General features: G+C 49.2%; 1 protein-coding gene across 1 annotated transcript in view; it reads left to right on the top strand.

Moving 5' to 3' along the window:
- The window catches only part of LMCD1 (LIM and cysteine rich domains 1), a 59,315-nt gene that overhangs the window by 33,359 nt on the left and 12,994 nt on the right, over positions 1–12,962 (top strand). Inside the window, exons 3-4 of the mRNA XM_004442204.3 lie at positions 2,587–2,842; positions 9,498–9,827. Coding sequence (XP_004442261.1) covers positions 2,587–2,842; positions 9,498–9,827 — 586 coding nt within the window. The remainder of the gene's footprint in view (positions 1–2,586; positions 2,843–9,497; positions 9,828–12,962) is intronic.

Raw genomic sequence — 12,962 nt, forward strand, 5'->3', positions numbered from 1 at the left:
ACCCCTGATGTAGAACAACCCTCTCGTTTTACAGATAAGAAACTTGACCATGGACCTGTGGTGGGCTGGTGTTCAGGCTGGGCTTAGATTCCAAGGCTGTGCCTTTTCCACAATTCCAGGTTGCCTGTGACAGATTGCAGAAATAGCCATTTTAACCATTGAGGAACTTACTAGTGTGTCTGTCCTTTACAATCTAGGTGCCTGGAAAGAGCAGAGTGGGGCCAGAGGGGTGTCTTCCTTATCTATAAAGTCCCAGCAATGTGCCTGGCAACATGAAGAACATGAATAAAAGGAGAAATAATGTTGACACAATCTCAAAGAACACTTCATATTTGTCAGTATTTTCCATTTCAAAGTGTTTTGCTTTCCCAGCATCTCTAATGGCATCCTGAGAGTCTATATTAGCCAAAAAAGCAAAGGGCAGCTTCCTCGCCAAGTTCTGTGTATGGAAGGTATTGGGGAGGTCAGAGGATCTGAGTGGACACTGGGCTTTCCTTCACTTCCTTCCTCTTCCTCCTCCTTCCACCTCCAGCTCTGCTGCTGTCACTCCCCACGTGTAAACCAATGGTGCTATCACCCATCTTCTTAGAGAAGCAGTCTCCTCCATGCCCAGCTCATAAAAGGAAGAGGCAAGAGAATATTATTGATCATGAATAAAATGCCCCAATTTCGCAAAACAAGCAACCCCTTCTTAGGAGAACAGAAAGAAAAGACTTCTTGTTTTTGCCCTGCATCACTTTAGGGTCGTAATCTCTTTTGTAGTGCTGGAATTATCCTTGAGATTGTCGATTTTAACATTTCTCAAATTGCAGCCCACTGAGTGTGAGCTTGGACTGCAAGCTTCTCCTTAAATCATGTTGGAAATGCTGCCCTCTTCTCCTCCTTAAAGTCACGCTGCATATCAGTGCATAAAAACGAGCAGCAGCCTTGCACTAAAGAAATGTGTTTAACCTTCCATAACCCACTGTTTTCCAAACTCATCACCACTGAGCTCTTTTCCACATGCCATGTGCTTACATCCTGGGGGTACTGGTCCAGCCCAGCAGAACTACCCCAGAGCATATGTAGCTCTCCTATGGCCCAACCTTTTCTACTTTATGTTATAGTTTCTGTCTGATTTTCTCTCCCTCTCCCACCACAACTGTAGGCTCCTTGTTGGTTACAGTGGGGCCTCTTTCTCTTCATATTAAACAAGGGTTTCTCACTCAGCACTATTGACATTTTGGACTGAATAATTCTTTGTTGTGGAGGGGGCTGTCCTGTGTATTGTAGGATGTTGAGGGGCATCCCTGGCCTCTACCCTGTAGAAGCTGGTAGCACCCATGTGACAATCAAAAGTGTCTCCAGACATTGCCAGATGCCCCTTGAGGGCCAGAATTGACCTTGGTTGGGAACCACTGATATACAGCATCAAGGCAGACTCCTGCTAGCCCCCAAATCCATATTTGTGATATGTGATTAAACGTATCAACCTCCTGAGTTTAGAGGAGAAAGTAGGGTTCCTTGGGGTTGGCCTAGCTGAGAAGCGCTCACACAACTGCCATGCCATCTCCCTTGCATCGGCCTGCCCCATCCCTGCGGTAGGCCCTGACATTGCTTACGTAACAAGCTCTTAAACCGCATGCCTGCGTTAGAGCATCTGAGACACAGCATGCCTACAGTGACAAGCCAGAAAGGGAGGAGCACAATTTTCCTTTCACACCATGGAATTCTCTGGATTTCTAAACCTCAACAGCGTGACACAAAGCAGCCAAACACTCTTGTTTTTAACTGTCAGAGAGAAGCGTCAGGCTTTCAAGTGAATTTGAAGCTTCCCCAGGATGCTTTTCCTTCTCTTGGCCTCATGACAAAGGCTTGCCAGTGAACATCGATCTCTCCAGCCCTAGGGGTTTTCTAAGCTCATTCCCTTCCCCCTGGGTCCTGTCCGCCAGTTTCTTGAATACAATTTCCAGCTGTATTCTAACTTCAGTATGAATGCTAAAGAGTTTAAAAGTTGCTAAAGCTCCAAGACTCGTGAATCTTGGGAGACAATTTCAATAATTCTTTAGAGCAGGGGTCAGCAAACTTTTTTTGTAAAGGACCAGATAGTAGATATTTTAGATTTTGCATGCCACTTGGTCTTTGTTGCAATTACTCAAGTCTGCCATTGTAGCCCAAACACAGCCACAGACAATATGTAAATGAATGGACATGGCTGTGTTTCAATAAAACTTTATTTACAGAAGCGGGTGGGGGGCCAGGTTCAGCCTGCAAGTCATGAAGACTCTTGCTTTAGAGCATCTCTAATCAATGAACCAGACTTTGGCACCACAACCACCGTGAGGAAAAATGTACTGCTGTTTTTACCAGGAAAAGTCATATCCCACATTCCCTACAGATAGACAGACTGATAGAAAGACTGAAGTCTCCCAAACACAGTTCTCAATCCCAAAGGCCTTTTGGTCTTAGGGACCATTTGTCCGCTGCTAACTTTCCAAATTGCTAAAGTGAAGCTTTGAGATTGCTTTCAAAAAGGTAGATGCTGCCAGCAGGAGCTTCTGCTTCTGTTTTCTGGATCTCACTTGTCCTGATCCCCTGCCCCCACAGGAAAATATGCAAGTCATGCAAATGCAGCCAAGAGGACCACTGCCTGAGCTCCGACCTGGAAGACGATCGGAAAATTGGCCGCCTGCTAATGGACTCGAAGTATTCCACCCTCACGGCCCGGGTGAAAGGTGGGGATGGCATCCGGATTTACAAGAGGAATCGGATGATCATGACCAATCCCATTGCCACTGGGAAGGATCCCACTTTTGACACCATCACCTATGAGTGGGCTCCCCCAGGAGTCACCCAGAAACTGGTAAGACAGCTTCTTCCAACCAAGTGGTTGTTTTCCTACCCTTGTAAATATTAGCCATGCCACGAGTTCCTGAATTTCAAAGACAAGGTAAGAAGAAGGCAAGGTAACAAAAATAGTAGGAATAGCCATGGTTTCAAACCTGCTCCTGACTGTGTCATCTTAAAGTGAAAACTGTCTGGGTCTTGGTGATCCTCGTCCATTAAATGGGTAGAGGTGTCCACATGAACTCTAAGGGCCTTTCTAGCTCTAGTACAGGGTCATTCATGGTTCTCTTTGGGCTCCCCACATCTGAACAGAGGATGGTTTGTCATTCAGAACTCTCAGTGCTTGTCTTCATCTGTAAGATGTTCATTTTCCCTCAAAGTGGCCTGGGATGTGCCCTTTACAAGCCCTTGGAAGAGCAGACAAATAGTCCTCTCTTCTCCCTAACAGCTGAGGCTTCTTGGGCTTAGAAGGGAGAACCAAACTGGCTTTACACAACCCTGGGGAAGAGGGCCCCAGAGGACAAGGCCCAGCGAGAGCAAGTAACTTGCACAAGGTCACACCCTGCCTGCCCACTAAAAAGGACCCATAAGAAGTCCCATGCACAGGCCTCCCCCAGACTATTAAATCAGAAGCTCCAGATTGCGGGATCAGAGTTACCAGACATGAGCATTTAAATGACTCCCCAGGCCATGCCACATGCAGCCACCTTCAAGACCCAGTGGAACAGATCAGTGCTCCTCAAATTTCAACAAGCGTATAAGTCATCTGGAGAGCTCGCAGAAATACATCCAGTAGGCTTGGAGCGGGTCTTGAGAGTCCGCACTCCAAAGCTCCCAGGTGATGCTGATGCTGCTGGCCCCCAGACACACCTGGAGTGGCAAGGGCCTAGATGATTTCTACAAGTTAATGAGATAAAACAAGTCCTACAATTTTAGAAATGCAAGCCTGGCATTTAATTAATCCCTCCTGAGAGAAAAGCAGAGCCCTTGGAGTCCGCGCGGCCTTATCCCCACAGGCTCCTCCCACGGCTCCTGCTACGCCCCCTCACTCAACACCTTAGAGCGCACTGACCTTCCTCCTTCCTGCTGGGGAACACGCTAAGCTGTTGCCCTCCTCAGGGGCTTTGCACTTGCTATTCCCTCTACATGACATGTTCTTTTCCTCTTCGGGGTCCTTCTGACAGTCAGGTCTCTATTTCCCCAATCTACAGTAGACGCCACCAACCTGCTACTACATTTTTCTCTCTCTCAGTTCTCCATTGTTTCTTTAGAAGCTTATGTCAGGCTGTACCTGTATTATGCATGTCTTTGCTTAGCGTCATCTCTCTCCCACATTGGAGTGAACTGAGGCCCACAAGGGCAGACACCATGCCCGTCCTGTGCACCATCCTCTCTAGCACCTCACACCGTGCAGGGCACTTGGTCGGCTTGATGAGTATTTGTGCTACATCACCCTCCAGGCCAGTGACCTTCCACGTGTGGTCTGTGGGCTGGTGCCGCTCCACAAAATCCTTGTGACTGGTCCACAGCAAGAAGTGCAGAAGCTGAGAATAAATTTTGGGAAAATGTTGTAGCAATTGACATCCAAGCTTGCGATCAGAGCACTCCTCTCCTTGAACAGAATTCCACTGTGGTCAGACTCACGTGGACATCTCATGTGGCAAGAGCTACATTCTCATCACGTGCAGTGAGCCCACAGATCATTCTGCAAGAGGTGGGAAAAACCAACCAAACAAACCTTGATCCATCACCATAGAGAGTTTGAGCAGTAGAGTTCTAAGCTATAGCTGGAGAGGGGGAAAAATCCCTTCTAGATGAAGTGAAGAGAAGCAAAGATTTTTTTTTTAAGCTGTACTTTTTGCAAAGAGTATTTTAAAAGAAGACTTCGGCATTCATGAGCTCAGCCACCCTGTGAGGCAGGAATTATTTCACATGTAAGGAAATGTAGAGTGGTTAATTGGCCTTCGCCTGTTGGAGGGGCGAGGTAGGGGCAGAGCCTGGCCACAGAGGGTGGCACGGAACAACAGCAGCGCCGGGACGTGCTGGGTGGTGCCAAGCGTGGGTCTGCCCCCAGGACCCAGGTCTGGGTAAGCCATCAAGTGGGTCTCCACGATGTCAGTGGAAACCAGAGTGAGCAGCTCGTAAAAAAGGCCAGCTGTGGGCGTCAGGCCCTGGCTGGTGAAAACCAGGAAGGCATCGTCAGGCCGTGATTAATGCTGCTCATAAAACCACGCAGTAGAAAGGCCGCTCTGTCTGCCCTGCATCTGGCCTGCGCGAGCATTCACAGTTCTGAGATTCGATGACTCTCCCTCCCTGCTCACCTTCCTGACTTTTTTTAATTACCAAGTGATCAGGACTGATTATATTTTGGAAATGGGACTGAATCTTGCTCTGTCATCATTCCCAACCAGAATGAAAGCCAGGGAAATCCTAAAGCCTTTAAAGACTTGTCACGATAAACCTAATTGCTAATATTTATTGAGTATTAACCATGTACCAGGCACTCAGCTAAGAGCTCTCCATGCACGATCTCATCTAATTTTCCAACACTGTTAGGGGTGTACTAATATTAGCCCCATCTACAGAGGGGGAAACTGAGGTTCAGCGAGGTGATGCAGCTAGGCAGATGTCCCACAGTTGATTTGAATGGCAGAGCCAGGTCTTGAACTCAGGCCCTGCTGACTCCAAAGCTCAGGCTCTTCCCCACTGAGCCAGGCCAGGCACACTGGGCAGGTGAGAGAAAAGGCAGGAAGGAGCAGGTACCTTGTGTTAGCATTTTTAGGGAAGGCTTCCAAGAATAGGGAGGGGCCTGAGCAGGTCTTTGAAAGCTAGTCAGAATTTGGGGGGAAGCGAGGGAGAGAAGACGAAGGGAACCAGCTCTGTTGAGCATTTTGCATTTCTATCTCATCAACACCTCACCCCTCCCTATGTGCTGAGAGCCATACAGCCCCATTTTACAGGGGAGCAAACAGAGGTTTTTGAGAAGCCTACGCAGGGGTGGCACACACTCATACCTCACCCTGTATTCCCACACCTATGGCAGACACTGCTATCAGTCAGAGCACTGTGTCCCATTGAGCCCTCATTGGGCCTCAGAATCCTTCTCAACACAGCACTCCAGGTAGCCACTATTGACCAGGATTGACACGTCAGATGAAGCCCATTTGCTGTCCTTGTCTGACAGCTGGAGAAGAATCAGAAAGAGCAGAATCAGGATTGGGTTTTCTGATTCCAGATCCTATGTGTTCTACTGCCAACCCTAGAAATAGAGCACCTTTCCCTTCCACTTTTCTCTCTGCACTTGATTCCTCTCCTAATAAAGCCCGGTTCCAGGAACCCCTTCACCCGAGATGTCCCAGCCAGCCAGCAAAGCACCAAATGACTCAGAAAGGTCCTCATGAAAAACTTAAAAGCTAAACCAGTCTTGTCAACTTGGCTGAGAAAAGGCCTCTTGCTAAAGGTTTTGGGAACATGACCTTAGTCAGCTTCCTGGAGAGATATCTAGGAGGTTCTCTTACAGGCTCTGAGCAGCACAGGCAGCTGACTCTGACCCAACCCTCTCTCCCCCTCATCCCCTTCCCAAGTCCATACCAATCAATAATGAGTATCTGAAGGGCTATGTGGAGGTAGATTCTGAGACCTCCATCAGGGTTGATTAGTAATGTCTGCCACAGATTTGTGAACAGGGAGTGGGGGCAGGAGGCTCAGGCCAGCCAGACAAGGCCAGCCATCACAAAACACACACCAGTGGCAGCTGGATGCTGTGGCCTTGACAATGCAAAGGCAGAGAGCCAGTACCCAGCTGGGAGTTTGAGCTGCAACAAGAACACTGGGTCCCTGGGAAGGAAAACTCCATGTCTTCAGGGCCCCAGCCAGCAACCCATTAGCTCTGCAGGCCACAGACACCTACGGCCGGAACAGAGCCAAGAAAGGACACTGTGCATGCAGGGATCAACAGTCGGCTGGCTGGCAAGGCTGCCACTCCAGGGCTTCTACCACAGTGTTTATTTGTAAAGCTGAGCAGGGAGGGGTGCAGGCCCTTGAAGGCCAGAGCCTTCAGAGCCACAGACATATCGAAGGACTGGGGAATCCTGGCACCAGGCAATGCTTACACAGCCCCCTCACCCTGAAATGATGAGAAAGGGACACTCCCCCAGAGATGGGGGGACATTATTTTCTCTTTGCAAATCATCCATCTTCTAGAGAGGTAGTATAGAAGGGGTCGAGACTCAAGCTGCTGAGTTCAAAGCTGTCTCTACCACATACTAGCTGTGTGACCTTCAGGAGGTTACTTAACTTCTCTGTGCCCCAGTTTCCCAAGGGATAATATTAGTACCTTCCTCCTAGGGATGTTGTGAAAATTAAATGGGTTAATATATGTCAAACCCTGGGAAGACTGCCTGGAATATAGTAAGCACCACGTAAGTGTTAGCTATTCCTACCATTCCGTAAACGACTCAGCCCAGGGGAATCAGAAGCCTTCATAAACGAAGAGGTTACTCTCCTGTGAGCTGAATCAGCCATGCGCATGGGGCTGCTTCAACACGTGGAATGAGTGAGATGTTGGCCAGGTCTGGATGCCCATTCTAACAGAGTGAGCAAAGCTCTCGTTTCCACTTCTCCAAAATCTTCCTTAGACGCTGGGTGCAGGACAGGCCCCAGGCAAGAAATAAGAAGGGCTGGGGTGGGTATTTGCCCCCACAGCTGTCCCCTAACCCATCTCCTTAGGGCCCTGTGCCCTGCCCCAGCCTGTTGGCTGTTGGGCTGCTGTATCCCTTATCCTCGGATAGTCACATCCCTCCCCTACCCACTGTCCCCAGAGAGGCCCCAACCCTCGGCTGTCCTGCTTCAGACTCACATGGAGGATCTGTAAAAGTGCTCACCTCTAGGCCCTTTCAGACTTCTAAATCAGAGTCTGGGGCGGGCCCAGGAGGCTCTTTCTTTCATAAGGTCGCCAGGTGATTCTCACGCACCATCAAGTTCAAGACTCGATTCTTCAGACCCACCTGTCTAGCATGTTCATGCTGGAAGCCACCTGCGATTTCCTACCGATCAAGAGAAGAACTGCAGTCGCCTGGTCTTCCCAAGACAGAGTCAAGGATGAGCCCTTCCCAGATGTGGAGTCAGCTATGTGGCTGCTTAGGAATTCTTATTCTTCCAAGTGTTGGGTGACAGATCTTGGCCTCTTTGGCCAACTGGAACCCATCGCATCCTTGGCCTCTTTCCTGGGCTGTAGACTCAGGAAGCGCTACTGCACATCTCTCTCTTAGTTGTGATGAGGATCAAGTGAGGTCACCACAGACATCTCACAAAAGTCAAGACCCTAATGACCATGCAGCCTACCCTGAACTTTGCAGATGAGGAAACTGAGGCCCAGAGGCCTTCTCAGTCTAAAGCACAGAGAGCAGCAGCAGGGCTGGAGCTAGAAACTCAAATTTCCTGACACCCCAGGACTCGGTCCACCTCCCAGGCCATCTCCTGTATCTGGGAAAGCACCTTGAAAAGTATTAGGGACCGTGCAGATGAACATGGATTAACAGGGTGTGCTGTGATCCCACCGTGCCAGAAGGTGTCCCTGGGATCCAGGGCAGAGCCACTAAGGGGGCATCCACAGTTACCCTTCACTTTAAGTCCCATAGGAACCCAGGTCGCCTGTGTCTTCCTTTTCTAAAAGCGCTCTTAACCAGAATTCATTTACTGTGAAACTCAGCAAATACCAGGCTCTGGACTACAGTACCCCTCTGGTTTCTCACCCCTGCTCCCTAAAATCAGGCAACAATTGGGAGCGTTCATTATGAATTGCAGCATGAATTTCCATGTTGATTAACACAATTTCAAAACGAGTCCAACCCCAAGCAGTGCGATATGGGGCGGGCAGGTTCCAAGAGGGTAAATTGGCAGCAGCCATCCAGGCAGCTGGAATCTGGCAACCTAGAGGGGTGTCAGGGTCGTGGCCAAGGTCAGGCACAGAATGGAGAACGGTCGTCAGGATAAACCATTTGCCATTCTCAGTTTCTCATGCTGTGTGGCCGTGACCTTTTTCTCCCCCTAATCTCCCCGTCCCTGGGACTCACCCAAACATAAGATTTCTGTTCATTTAAAAAAAAGAAAAAGGCCAAATTGAACAGTTATCTATGGACATATTAATATTCAGATGGTTACTAGTCATATCGATGTGGAAATGTTATTGACTTGAGACCTTGTCGATTCTATTAGAAGCTGCCTTGGCATATTTTTAAATTAATAAACCGTGAAATACTTTCTGCCCATAATGATTTAATTATACTTTTCTAAGAAAAGCAATTTTAAACTAGATTGACGTTTTTTTTTAATTAGGAGCATTGCCATGAGGTAAATGCAGTAAAAATACTCAGTTTTGAAGGAAACAAAATCCGTGTTGCAAAGCCAGCAAGTCTAAAACGAACATCTACTTAAATTACACCCTTCTCATCAAGAACATGAATCTGTGACCACAACTTAGGGAGAGTGAAAGCTTACTTAGGCCTCTTTTGGGTGTTACCAAAATTCTCAACATTTCTTCCTTGAGAATCCTTAGGTTCTGCAAAAACCTAAAGAAGCAGGAAATTGTTCACCGATTCCAGATCTCACCAATTCTCAGATCTCTGCTTGGGTGTTTAAGAATCACAGTCAGTTTATCTCCTCCCTTCTAGGGGCTGCAGTACATGGATCTCATCCCGAAGGAGAAGCAGCCAGTGACAGGCACCGAGGGCGCCCATTACCGCCGCCGCCAGCTCATGCGCCAGCTCCCCATCTACGACCAGGACCCCTCGCGCTGCCGCGGACTTTTGGAGAATGAGTTGAAACTGATGGAGGAATTTGTCAAGCAATATAAGAGTGAGGCCCTCGGCGTGGGAGAAGTGGCCCTCCCCGGGCAGGGCGGCCTGCCCAAGGAGGAGGGGAAGCAGCAGGAAAAGCCAGAGGGCGCAGAGACCGCTGCCCCCACCACCAATGGCAGCATCGCAGACCCATCCAAAGAATACGTAAGTCCCTATCATGCCTCGGGGTCTGGCTGAAACCGCCCAGGCCCAAGGCTGCCCGGTCAGGGCCCCGTTCATGCATGCATTCATGCATTCATGCATTCATGCCTCCAGCAGCTATTTGGTGCTCATTTACTCTGTGCCAGGTACTGTCCACGGAAAATAGGTCACAGCCCTCGAGAGGCTCATCATCCAGTGGAGGTCACAGACAACCAAACTGTCGCAGCTTAGAGAAAGGGCATCTGAGCTTGCCTGGGGCTGAGGGTAGGCTTGGAGAGGAGCTGAGGCCCAAGCTGGCTTCCGAAGAATAACTGGGGTCTGCCACGTCTTCAGGCTTTGCAGGAAAGACCTGTGCCACCTTAAAGAGGAGAGCACATGCAAAAAAAGCCCCAAGTTCAAGAGTGCACGGCGGAGTCAGAGGATTGCAAAGTCCCATGTGACTGAAAGTGTGGTGAGCACGGGGGAGGGGGACACGAGGCTGGGGAGGTAAGCAGGGCAGCTTCCTGAAGAGTCGTGCCACCCATCCGTCCATCACTCAAGTGTTGATTAGCCTGTACTGTCTGCGAAGCCCCAGCAAGTCAAACAAGCAGAGGACATTGTCCCCATGTTGGAGAGTGCCATGGACTTAGGACTTTACTCTGAGGGCCATGGGGAGCCACGGCAGGCTATCCGTGGGAGGTATCGGGGGATCTGAGCTGTGCTTCCGAAAGTTTCCTCTAGTAGGAGCGTGGAAGATGTGCTGTGAGGTGTGAGCCACTGGAGGCTGAGGGAACACAGAGGAGGAACCGGGGCCTGGGAGGTGAAGGCCTCCTGGACTGGTTTGTCCTACTCTGCACCACAGGAGGTGAGAGGACTAGCCTGAGACCGGGGCCACGTGGGGCTGATGTTTGTTAAGTTTTGTGGCTCCCAGCCCCTCTTCTATCTTTTGCTCCCTCACCCCCCATCCCCCACCCCTCCCCAGCAGCCACATGGTCTCAATTGCTTCTATTTGACATTTGGAAATCAAGGTCTCAATACATGAGGTCCTCAAGGAAATTACCTGTCTTGCTAGGAAGAGGCTGGCAGTCACCCGTGTGAGCCAGACATCCCAGGGAAATGCCAGCCCCAACAACACTGCCCCTACATCCAGAGAGGGCCGGGTGCTGTCTTCTCTGCAGCGACTCAAACTTGTTACCCAAAACTTGCCTCCTGCATCTCTAACTCCCATCTCGTTGGCATGTTCACTTGGGATGGCCATCCAATGAGCTATGGCCTCACGCTGTTTCATCTGAGAACTGAGACGAAGGAACAAAACTTATTTTCTCTACCACCAATCCGGTGATGATGTTGAAATGATCCATTTCTCAGGAAGAGTACATGTCCTAGGGTCTTAAAAAATGTTAGATCCAGTTGCCATGTTTTATCAACTAGTCTCCTCCCCACCCCCACCTCTGTCCACCCTGAGATAGCTGCCTGTCCTCAAGGAATAAGCACCACGTAATTCCAAGTTGGAGGGAGACCTCTCTAAGTCCTCGTGCCATTTCCAATTGCCATTCCCAAAAGAGCTGTGCTGATCTAAGAACGTGTTTTATCCTTGACTCAGCCCCACATATTTTTTCAGGGTGGAAGTGGGGCAAAGGCAGCCGAGATCCCAGGTCCTTGCTACACTCAACTTTAGGAAATAGTTCTGACACTTTGGAAGCATTTAAACAAGACCAGACAGTAAATGGCAAATTCTAGTCAGAAAATAAGAATCCAAAGGAAGACAGTATTGGTTGGCCTGGGCTGGTGGGAGAAGACACACTTCTCCTTCCTACCCTAACCCCAATCTTAATTCAATAACTAATGATGTAATTAGTGGATTAATGTCTGTTCCCCCCCTAGATGCTGAGGTGTTGTCATGTTCAACTCTGTATCTGCAGCGGGTGCCATCAATACAGATACTAGGTGCTCAATAAGTATGTGATCCATGAATGAATGAATGTTCAAACTAAATTGAGCCTCGAAAGATGGGGACAGTTTGGATAGCCATTTGCCTAGGAGGATGGTGAGATCCCAGGTTCACGTTTAGTCAGCACCTGCTCTGTGCCAAATGCCATGCTTCCTCTTTCAGGGTCTTTGTTTCATTCACGCAGTGCCTGGGGGGGTGAACTTCACCAGCCCCATTTTACACATGAGGAATCAGAGATTCAGAGAGATTAGGTGACTTTTCCGAGGCCCCACAGTTTCTAAGGGGCAGAACCTGGATCCGATGCTCTTTCTGCGTGATGCTGAGTTAGAAAACCCTGCTTGTTATCTGTTCCAGGCAGAAAGAAGCCTGGTGTTCTTGTTTAACTCCCCGTTATCTCCTTGAAGCCAGGGAGCAAATCCTGTCAAGATAGCTGGCTAGCCCACCAGGCCACAGACCGCCTGCCCCCAGCAGCCCCGCCGTGAGGTGTGGACGTGGGCCACGCTCCCTGAACTGCTTACCCCCGTGAGGAGCCACGTTAAGTGGGCGTGGGTGCCGGCCACCCTGTGCGCTGTGCTCCTCTTTTTTCTCGTAAAAGGGCAGTGTAGGACGGTGACCGGCGCCAAGCAGCAGGCACGAAGCCTGATGTTTGCTTCCCTGGTGAGGACAATGAACTTTGCCAGAAGTGGTCAGGGCGTGCAACTGGAGAACCCAGATATGGGGAGGAGATGTGGGACTCAGCCTGACACCCCAAATCCAAATGGAGATTTCTGGGAAAAAAAAAATGGAGGCAAAAAGAGGGACATGTGAAACATATTGTACAGGAACTATACTGGTAACATCGCTGTTTGTCATCCAAACAGTGATCATTATGATTGTTGTTAGCAGCTACAATTTAGGGCTTTCTCTGAACCAGGATAGAGCTAAGCACAAGAGCGTCCAATTTAAAGCTCCCAGCCACACAACGACGTGAAGAAAGGCTGTGGGATTTGAACTAACCTCTGTCAGACCCCAAGTCTATGTTCTTTCCTCTCCCCAAAGCTTATTCCTCAGAAAGCTAACCAATCCTATGCCATAAAAGGGTCATTGGGCCATGGCAGTTTGGGAGACATTACAGTGAACAAAACCAAGTGGTTTCTTTCTGACCTGACTTCTCTGAGCATTTAGTAGGAGATAAGGCAGTGATTTTCAAACTAAAATCACTTTGAAGG

This window comes from Ceratotherium simum, chromosome 5, assembly GCF_057802395.1.
Source record: "Ceratotherium simum simum isolate JZ-2026a chromosome 5, ASM5780239v1, whole genome shotgun sequence".
Taxonomy (NCBI): domain Eukaryota; kingdom Metazoa; phylum Chordata; class Mammalia; order Perissodactyla; family Rhinocerotidae; genus Ceratotherium; species Ceratotherium simum.